The sequence below is a fragment of the Chiloscyllium plagiosum genome, unplaced genomic scaffold, assembly GCF_037043375.1.
Source record: "Chiloscyllium plagiosum isolate Xiang-an unplaced genomic scaffold, Cpla_swu_hap1 HiC_scaffold_48, whole genome shotgun sequence".
NCBI lineage: Eukaryota > Metazoa > Chordata > Chondrichthyes > Orectolobiformes > Hemiscylliidae > Chiloscyllium > Chiloscyllium plagiosum.
In genome coordinates this window covers 17591554-17602028 of record NW_028270186.1, presented here as the reverse complement: position 1 = coordinate 17602028, position 10475 = coordinate 17591554, and the positions used below count along the sequence as shown (strand labels likewise).

At 55.4% G+C, this 10475-nt stretch overlaps 1 protein-coding gene across 1 annotated transcript in view; it reads left to right on the top strand.

The window, feature by feature from the left end:
- ggcx (gamma-glutamyl carboxylase) overlaps positions 1-10475 on the top strand; it is a 35775-nt gene that overhangs the window by 13030 nt on the left and 12270 nt on the right. Inside the window, 5 exon segments of the mRNA XM_087984306.1 lie at positions 90-253; positions 2564-2844; positions 6114-6245; positions 8474-8625; positions 10322-10475. The exon segment at positions 10322-10475 is cut by the window's right edge and continues 16 nt beyond it. Coding sequence (XP_087840432.1) covers positions 90-253; positions 2564-2844; positions 6114-6245; positions 8474-8625; positions 10322-10475 — 883 coding nt within the window.

The following is a 10475-nucleotide window of genomic DNA, read 5'->3' as shown; positions in this document are numbered from 1 at the left end:
GTTTGCGTCTCACGAAATGTCGAGCGGGAGGAACCTTTTGCGTTTCCTTTTGTGTGATTGAGCCCTTTCTGGGTTCTGTTTGACAACAGGCTGGTGCTGTCTGAGGAGCTGGTCAACGTGCTGGTTGTACACGGAGGCGGCTTGGTTCTGGACCTGACCGCTGGCTACCTTCTCTTCTTTGACTTCACCCGCCCGTACGCCATGGTGTTCGTCACCTACTTCCACTGCATGAACTCCCAGCTCTTCAGCATAGGTGACTGCTTCCTAAAGCCCCTACTGACGGTCCCCACCCCGTGAGTCATTCTTTCTCTGAGGAGAGACGGTGGGGGGGAGGGGGAGGGGATTCTCTCCTGGCCTTCCCGTTGGCTGACAACGGGAGCTTGTTGCGTGCCCATTGACCGCCCGCTCTCCCTCCATGCTTCAGGAAGGACCTCCATTGGCTGTTAGGGGCACCTGCTTGCTGTGAGAGGTGCTACGTCAATGCATTTGCTCGTCTGAGTGCACGGAGGGTAACAGCCCTTTGTTCCTCTTTGCAATTTTTGGAAAGGCCAATCAGGGCAGGACTTAACGGTAAGGTCCTAGGGAGTGTTGCTGAACAAAGAGACCTTGGAGTGCAGATTTATAGTTCCTTGAAAGTGGAGTCGCAGGTAGATAGGATAGTGAAGAAGGCGTTTGGTATGCTTTCCTTTATTGGTCAGAGTATTGAGTACAGGAGTTGGGAGGTCATGTTGCGGCTGTACAGGACATTGATTTAGATTTAGATTAGATTACAGTGTGGAAACAGGCCCTTCGGCCCAACAAGTCCACACCGACCCGCCGAAGCGCAACCCACCCATACCCCTACATTTACCCCTATACCTAACACTGCAGGCAATTTAGCATGGCCAATTCACCTAACCTGCACATCTTTGGACTGTGGGAGGAAACCGGAGCACCCGGAGGAAACCCACGCAGACACGGGGAGAACGTGCAAACTCCACACAGTCAGTCACCTGAGGCGGGAATTGAACCCGGGTCTCTGGCGCTGTGAGGCAGCAGTGCTAACCACTGTGCCACCGTGCCGCCCAAGACATTGGTTAGGCCACTGTTGGAATATTGCGTGGAATTCTGGTCTCCTTCCTATCGGAAAGATGTTGTGAAACTTGAAAGGGTTCAGAAAAGATTTACAAGGATGTTGCCAGGGTTGGAGGGTTTGAGCTACAGGGAGAGGCTGAACAGGCTGGGACTGTTTTCCCTGGAGCATCAGAGGCTGAGGGAGTGACCTTATAGAGGTTTATAAAATCATGAGGGGGCATGCTTGGATAAATAGACAAGGTCTTTTCCCCTGGGGTGGGGGAGTCCAGAACTTGAGGGGCATTGGTTTAAGGTGAGAGATATAAAAGAGACCTAAGGGGCACACAGAGGGTGGTACGTGTGTGGAATGAGCTGCCAGAGGAAGTGGTGGAGGCTGGAACAATTGCAACATTTAAGAGGCATTTGGATGGGTATAAATGCTTGCAAAAATGGAACTAGATTAGGTTGGGATATCTGGGCCGAAGGGTCCGTGCTGTATGTCTTGATGACCCTAAATTGGTTTCGACCTGAATTTTTGTGAGCGAAATCCCTCCACTTCCCAGCAGATTAACCACTTAATCTCCGGCACCTAGAGTTTATGTCACAAAAAGTCTCTCTGCGGCTCATTGTATCTCTCAATGTATCCTCCCGATCCCAAAAGCTCTCTTAACAGCTACACGGGGATCTTGCAGGACAAATACATTAATTGCTGAAGTTTGTGTCACAATTAGCGAAGCTGGCCTTTGTTTGAAGAATGAGAATGAGGCAAATTGGAGAATTTTATTTCTGGAGGGATTAGATTGAAAAGTGTTAAGTAACGATCATATCTTGCTCCGGCCGCACTCGAGATGCTCTGAGGAGTTCTATTATGAAAGCAGCGCTCTGAGAAATCCCACTGGCGATTCCAGGAGGAATTCCATTCCGTTCCCAGGGACCGAAATGCGGAAACCGCTCCCAACAGGGGAATGCACCGCCTTCCCGTATTTGAGGAAGGGTTAGAGGGTTAGGAGGAAAGGCCAGCCAGGGACTGGTTGGGGCGAAAGGGCTGGTTTTGGATTTCGGCAATGACCACAGCGGAGGGTTTGATCTCCCAGCGGGGAGAGAGGAGACAGGAGAGCAGACAAAATGGAGCCTGAAGCCTCCAGGCTTCTATCATTGTGGGCCTTGTTAATTTTGTGAGTCCCTTCACGCCACCGAGCTGTTTAAAAACCACCCAGAACCCAGTGGGAATCAGCGAGCGCACGATATCGGATTTTCTCTGCCCGTTTTTCCCCTGGCTTTTCCCTCCGTACCCTTCGAACTAATCTGGGATCTCCAAAGATGTGCAGGTCAGGGTGGATCAGCCAGGCTAAAACTGCCTCCGCGTGTCCAGGGACGTGTACGTCAAGTGGGTTGGCCGTGGGAGGGTTGAGTCTGGGCAGGGTGCTGTTCGGAGGGTCGGTGTGGCCACGACGGGCTGAAAGGCCTGTCGATACGATTCCTCTCTCTCTCTCTCTCCCCCCCCTCCCAGGAATGTTCTCCTATACGATGTTGGCGACATCCCTGCTGTTCTGCTACCCAGACTGGCCCAGGACGCTGGTCCGGAAGTTCCCAGCATTCCTGAGGCCCTTGCTGCCGCTGACGGAGCGGCCGCAACGGAGCGACTCGTGCGTCTATCCGGCGGGTGGCCGGAAGCGGGAAGCCGTCGCCAAGGAAACAGGCCTAACGCCGCGGCAACGGCTCGGGGCGGTTTTCACCCTCATCTACGTGGCTGAGCAATTCTTCCTACCGTATTCGCACTTCATCACGCAGGTAAGGAGTCCCCTGGGAAATCGCTCCTGGGGCAAGTACAGGATTTTTGTTTTTGTAATGTCGAGGTCAGTGAGGGGGTTGGCAGGAATTGAGGCCTGAATGAGGGGGGAGGGATGAGGTGGTTCAGACATGAGTTTATCCAATGGTAGGCTCAGGTTTGAGGGGCAAAATGGCCGCCCATTTTCCTCCTTGTTTTGTCTTTTTTTTTCAGGCCCGCACCGATATTAGTTTTCTGTTTCGGTAATTCAGCCTGAAGATGTCGGCATCGCTGGCTGGGGCCCCCAGCATTTGTTGACCTGTTCCCCACCCCAACTGCCTCATTGAGAAGGTGGGGGTGAGCGGCCATCTTGAGCCATGTGGTTTCGGGGCCCCCACCCAGCGCCCTCAGGGAGGGAGTCCCAGGATTCTGACCCAGCGACACTGTAGGAACGGCCGATATATTTCCGAGTCGGGATGGTGAGGGGCTCGGAGGGGAACTTGCAGGGGGTGCCCCTTGTCCTTCCCGCTGGAAGTGGCCATGGGGTTTGGAAGGTGCTGCCTGAGGAGCCTGGGGGAGTTGCTGCAGTGCCTCTTGTAGATGGTACCCACTGCTGCTACTGAGCGTCGGGGGGTGGAGGGAGTGGGGGTTTGTGGGGGGTGGGGACAATCGAGCGGGGGCTGCTTTGTCCCTGGATGGTGTCGAGCGTCTCGAGTGTTGTCGGAGCTGCCCGCCCCATCCAGGGCAAGTGGGGAGTATTCCCTCACACCCTCCTGACTTGGGCCTTGTCGATGGTGGGGGACAGGCTTTGGGGGGAGTCAGGAGGGGAGTTACTCGCTGCAGGATTCCCAGCCTCTGAGCTGCTCTTGTAGCCGCTGTGTTTATATGGGGCTGGTCCAGTTCAGTTTCTGGTCAATGGTAACCCCTTTGAATTTTTGATGGTGACCACTGTGTCTCTGACAATGAATAAGTGATGCTGGAGCCGTACCCAGTGAGGAGGAAGGTGGCACGGAGAGACCGTGGAATTGGAAGTTATCACCAGCGTCTCCCTTGCCTGGTGGTGTGAGAGCCACACACTGGTTGGCCACAAGATGGGGCTGTTTCCCCAGAAATGGCACTGACCCATTGACAAATCCTCCGGCTGCTCAGAGCGAAGGGACCCTCTGGAGCAGGCAGGAAGGTAGCAGAGCAGAATCAGACCATTTGGCCCATCGAGCCAGTTCAATGTTCAAACACTGGAATGTTTCTCAGCCCAGCAGCTCTACAGGCTGTCTTTCACCACCTTCATCTCACCCTACCACCATATCCTTTTCATGTCTCTCTGTCTGTCTGTCTCTCTCTCTCTCTCTCTCTCTCTTCCCCCCTCTCTCCCCCCCCACTTCCCCCCCCGTCTCTTCCTCCCCTTCTCTCTCTCCCTCCCTTTTTTCTCGCTGTCTCGCGCTCTCTCTCTCACTCTCGCTCTCTCAATCTCCCTCCCCCTTCTCTCTCCCTCTCCCCTTCTCTCTCTCTCTCTGTCTCTCCCTTCTCTCTGTCTCTCTCTCTCTCTCCACCCCTCTGTCTCTTCCCCTTCTCTCTATCCCTCCCTTTTTTTTCTCTCTCTCTCTCTCTCTCTCTCTTTCTCTCTGTCTCTCCCCCTTCTCTCTGTCTCTCCCCCTTTTCTCTGTCTCTCCCCCTTCTCTCTGTCTCTCCCCCTTTTCTCTGTCTCTCCCCCTTCTCTCTGTCCCTCTCTCCTCTCTCCCTCTCCCCCTTCTCTCTCCCTCTCCCCCTTCTCTCTCTCTCTCCTCCTTCTCTCTGTCTCTCTATCCTCTCTCCTCTCTCTCTCTCTCTCTTCCCCCTCTCTCTCCCCCGTCTCTTCCCCGTCTCTTCCCCCTTCTCTCTCTCCCTTCCTTTTTTCACTCTCTTTCTCTCGCTCTGTCTCTCTCTCTCCCTCCTCTCTCCCTCTCCCCCCTTCTCTCTCTCTCTCTGTCATGTCTCTCCCCTTCTCTCTGTCTCTCTCTCTCCTCTCTTTCTCTTCTCCCCCCCCCGTCTCTTCTCCCCCCCCCGTCTCTTCTCCCCCCCCGTCTCTTCTCCCCCCCCCGTCTCTTCTCCCCCCCCCGTCTCTTCTCCCCCCCCCGTCTCTTCTCCCTCCCCCGTCTCTTCTCCCCCCCCGTCTCTTCCCCCCCCCCCGTCTCTTCCCCCCCCCGTCTCTTCCCCCCCCCCGTCTCTTCCCCCCCCCCCCGTCTCTTCCCCCCCCCCGTCTCTTCCCCCCCCCGTCTCTTCCCCCCCCCGTCTCTTCCCCCCCCGTCTCTTCCCCCCCCCGTCTCTTCCCCCCCCCGTCTCTTCCCCCCCCCGTCTCTTCCCCCCCCCGTCTCTTCCCCCCCCCGTCTCTTCCCCCCCCCGTCTCTTCCCCCCCCCGTCTCTTCCCCCCCCCGTCTCTTCCCCCCCCCGTCTCTTCCCCCCCCCGTCTCTTCCCCCCCCGTCTCTTCCCCCCCCCCCCGTCTCTTCCCCCCCAGTCTCTTCCCCCCCCCCCGTCTCTTCCCCCCCCCCCCGTCTCTTCCCCCCCCCGTCTCTTCCCCCCCCCGTCTCTTCCCCCCCCCGTCTCTTCCCCCCCCCGTCTCTTCCCCCCCCCGTCTCTTCCCCCCCAGTCTCTTCCCCCCCCCCCCGTCTCTTCCCCCCCCCCCCGTCTCTTCCCCCCCCCGTCTCTTCCCCCCCCCCGTCTCTTCCCCCCCCCGTCTCTTCCCCCCCCCGTCTCTTCCCCCCCCCGTCTCTTCCCCCCCCCGTCTCTTTTCTCTCCTCTCTCCCTTCTCTCTGTCTCTCTCTCTCTCTCCTCTCTCGCTTTCTCTTTTTCTCTCTCTCTAGCTCTCCCTCCCCCTTCTCTCTCCCTCTTCCCCTTCTCTCTCTCTCTCTCTCTCTCTGTCATGTCTCTCTGTCTCTCCCTTCTCTCTATCTCTCTCCCTCTCTCCCTCTCTCTCCCCCCTCCCCCGCAGAGCCACTGAGCGTATCCAGTGGTTTCCGAGTTATAAAAGCATCTGCTGGACGGACACTGAAATCTGAAAGCAAATCTGAGGCAAATTGCGTCTGTGTCTCCTTCCCTTCAATTTTAAAACAAACCTGACTCCAGCGTTTAATTTACGTTTGTGACCTTTAATTAGCTAAACACACGGATGAGTTCGGGATAGTGTAGGGGGAAGGATCTGAGAATAGTTCACAGGTCGGCACAACACCGAGGGCCGAAGGGCCTGTTCTGCGCCGTATTGTTCTCTGTTCTAAAGGTTTGAAGGGGGAGGTAATTGTTTCTGTTCTGTCCCTCCAGGGATACAACAATTGGACGAACGGATTGTACGGCTATTCCTGGGATATGATGGTTCACAGCCGGACACACCAACACGTCAAGATAACGTACAAGGACGGCGTAACCGGACAGATCGGTTACCTCAACCCTGGTGTGAGTTAACCGCGTCGAAACCCTCGCCCTCCCCGTCTCCTCCCTCCCTCAGCTGGTAGCACCATCGCTCGCCTCCGAGCCACAGGCGTTCCGGGATTCAAGTCCCACAGTAGGGTCGGCCTAACCGGAACACTTCCCCAAAAATAAAAGATGGCTCTTGGTCTCTGCGATCTTCAGTGTTTGAGAGGGGAAAGATTTAAAAGGGACCTAGGGGGCAACCTTTTCACCCAGAGGGTGGTACGTGTATGGAATGAGCTGCCAGAGGATGTGGTGGAGGCTGGTACAATTGCAACATTTAAGAGACATCTGGATGGGTATATGAATAGGAAGGGTTTGGAGGGATATGGGCCGGGTGCTGGCAAGTGGGAATAGATTGGGTTGGGATATCTGGGTCGGCATGGACGGGTTGGACCGAAGGGTCTGTTTCTATGCTGTACATCTCTATGAGAGACAATGGACAGCTCTGAATGGCCCGGTGGAGATGTTTGAGGCTGTGTTGGCAGGCTTGGAGGAGTAGGCCGCATCGATTGAACGCAGAGTTTCCAGATCAGATGACCTCCGAGATTGATCAGTTCTGATCCAGTGCTAGAAGGGCCGAATGGTGGCTCCGATGACCTGTCCTTCTGAGTGCGTATTCAACGCCAGGCCTCAGGTAAAACCGAGTCCCAGGGACAGAAACTCTAGGATGCAGCAGTTGGTGCTATTTCCTGCCAACTGAAGCCTTGGCGATGTTTTTCACAATCATGGGCGGCATGGTAGCTCAGCTGGTCAGCACTGCTGCCCTCCCAGTGCCAGGGACCTGGGTTTGATTCCAGCCTCGAGCTGGAGTTTGCACATTATCCCCCTGTGTCTGTGTGTGGGTTTCCTCGAGGTGCTCTGGTTTCCTCCCACAGTCCAAAGATGTGCAGGTTAGGGTGGATTGGCCATGCTAAATTACCCATAGTGCTCAGGGATGTGCAGGTTAGGGTGCATTGGCCATGCTAAATTACCCATAGTGCTCAGGGATGTGCAGGTTAGGGTGAATTGGCCATGCTAAATTACCCATAGTGCTCAGGGATGTGCAGGTTAGGGTGGATTGGCCATGCAAAATTACCCATAGTGCTCAGGGATGTGCAGGTTAGAGTGGGTTGGCCATGCTAAATTACCCATAGTGCTCAGGGGTGTGCAGGTTAGGGTGGATTGGCCATGCTAAATTACCCATAGTGCTCAGGGATGTGCGGGTTAGGGTGGATTGGCCGTGCTAAATTACCCATAGTGCTCAGGGATGTGCAGGTTAGGGTGGATTGGCTGCGCTAAATTACCCATAGTGCTCAGGGATGTGCAGGTTAGGGTGGATTGGCTGCGCTAAATTACCCATAGTGTTCAGGGATGAGCAGGTTAGGGTGGATTGGCCGTGCTAAATTACCCACAGTGTTCAGGGATGTGCAGGTTAGGGTGGATTGGTCATGCTAAATTACCCATAGTGCTCAGGGATGTGCAGGTTAGGGTGGATTGGCTGCGCTAAATTACCCATAGTGCTCAGGGATGTGAAGGTTAGGGTGGATTGACCATGCTAAATTGCCCATAGTGCTCAGGGAAGTGCAGGTTAGGGTGGATTGGCCGTGCTAAATTACCCATAGTGTTCAGGGATGTGCAGGTTAGGGTGGATTGGCTGCGCTAAATTACCCATAGTGTTCAGGGATGAGCAGGTTAGGGTGGATTGGCCGTGCTAAATTACCCACAGTGTTCAGGGATGTGCAGGTTAGGGTGGATTGGCCGTGCTAAATTACCCATAGTGCAGGTTAGGTGCATTCGGCAGGGGAAAAGTAAAGGCGTAGGTTAAGGGAATGGCTCCAGGTGGGTTACTCTTCGGAGGGTCAGTGTGGACCTGCTGGGCCGAAGGGCCTGTTTCCACACAGTTGGGATCCTATGTCGGGATTCTATGGCCATTAGAAGGCACGTAATTAGGTCAGGAGTAGGCCATTCGGCCTTTGGGCCCTGCTGTGCCTCTCAGTAAGAGGCCACGCTCCTTGATGTAAAGGTCAGTCTGCCACATCTCTCGTCTTACACCTCCATCGCGTTCAAGTCTCTCCGGCCGGCACTGTTTTACAAAGCTTTGCTCCTCGTCAAACGTTGTTCCGATTTCCCTCGTGCTGTTCTCCATCCATCCTCCTTATTCTGGGCCCGCTTACCAAACACGCTCCCTGTCCCGCTGGCTTGGGAGTGAAACCTCTGGTTGAAACCTCTAGGTGTGGACCCAGAGTCGCCGATGGAAGGACCACGCGGATATGTTGAAGCAGTACTCCACCTGCCTCGCCACGCAGCTGCTGAGATACAACATCTCGGAGCCGGAGATCTACTTTGACATCTGGGTGTCGATAAACGAGCGGTTTCAGCAGCGGTGAGTACAGGGATCGCTCCGTTGGGTAACGCTCCTCCTCAGAGCAAGAACTGGACAGCTTTCAGGTTTGGGCAAGTGGCAAGTTATGTTTGTGCTCCACTAGTGACCATCCCCCCCCCCCCCCCCCCCAACGTTCAATGGTGTTACCGTCACTGAATCCCCTTCCCCCATTATCAACATCCTGGGGGTTACTGTCTCCAACAAGAGAGAATCTAACCATCACCCCCTTGACGTTCAATGGTGTTACCGTCACTGAATCCCCCCCCCCCTCACTATCAACATCCTGGGGGTTACCGTCTCCAACAAGAGAGAATCTAACCATCACCCCCTTGACGTTCAATGGTGTTACCATCACTGAATCCCCCCCCCCCCCTCACTATCAACATCCTGGGGGTTACCGTCTCCAACAAGAGAGAATCTAACCATCGCCCCCCCCCCCCCCCCGACGTTCAATGGTGCTACCGTCACTGAATCCCCTTTCCCCACTATCAACATCCTGGGGGTTACCGTCTCCAACAAGAGAGAATCTAACCATCGCCCCCTTGACGTTCAATGGTGTTACCATCACTGAATCCCCCCCACCACTATCAACATCCTGGGGGTTACCGTCTCCAACAAGAGAGAATCTAACCATCGCCCCCTTGATGTTCAATGGTGTTACCATCACTGAATCCCCCCCCACCCACTATCAACATCCTGGGGGTTACCGTCTCCAACAAGAGAGAATCTAACCATCACCCCCTTGCCGTTCAATGGTGTTACCATCACTGAATCCCCCCCCACTATCAACATCCTGGGGGTTACCGTCTCCAACAAGAGAGAATCTAACCATCGCCCCCCCTGACGTTCGATGGTGTTACCATCACTGAATCCCCCCCCCCCCCCACTATCAACATCCTGGGAGTTACCATTGACCAGAAACTGAACTGGACCAGCCCCATATAAACACAGCGGCTACAAGAGCAGCTCAGAGGCTGGGAATCCTGCAGCGAGTAACTCCCCTCCTGACTCCCCCCAAAGCCTGTCCCCACCATCGACAAGGCCCAAGTCAGGAGGGTGTGAGGGAATACTCCCCACTTGCCCTGGATGGGGGGAGGGGCAGCTCCAACCACACTCGAGAAGCTCAACACCATCCAGGGACAAAGCAGCCCCCCGCTCAATTGTCCCCACCCCCACAAACCCCCACTCCCTCCACCCCCCGACGCTCAGTAGCAGCAGTGGGTACCATCTACAAGACACACTGCAGCAACTCCCCCAGGCTCCTCAGGCAGCACCTTCCAAACCCCACGGCCACTTCCATCGGGAAGGACAAGGGGCAGCAGGTACATGGGAACACCACCCCCTGCAAGTTCCCCTCCGAGCCCCTCACCGTCCTGACTTGGGAAAAAAACGGCCGTTCCTTCAGGGTCAGAATCCTAGGCCCCCCCCCCGAGGGCGCTGTGTGTGGGGGTCCCTACACCACACGTGACTGCAGCAGTTCAAGATGGCGGCTCTCCCCCACCCTCTCAAGGGGCCAATTAGGGAGGGAATAGGGTAATAAGAATTGGCCCTGCCCATCCATGCCCACGTCCCGTGAGTGAATAATAAAGGGCATTGCCAATTGGCTGTTAATTATTTTAACGCAGCCCCTGGCATTGTTCAGGTTGTGAGTGTGTTTGTGTGTGAATGCTGTCTGATATTGGGTCCTCTTCCTAAGGCTGTTTGACCCTCGCGTTGACATCGTAACAGCCGAGTGGTCTCCCTTCAAAAAGACGTCCTGGCTGATGCCCCTCCTGGTCGATCTGTCCCCCTGGAGAACCAAGTTTGACGAAATTGAGAAAACGCTGGACAACCAGACCGACGTGGTTTTC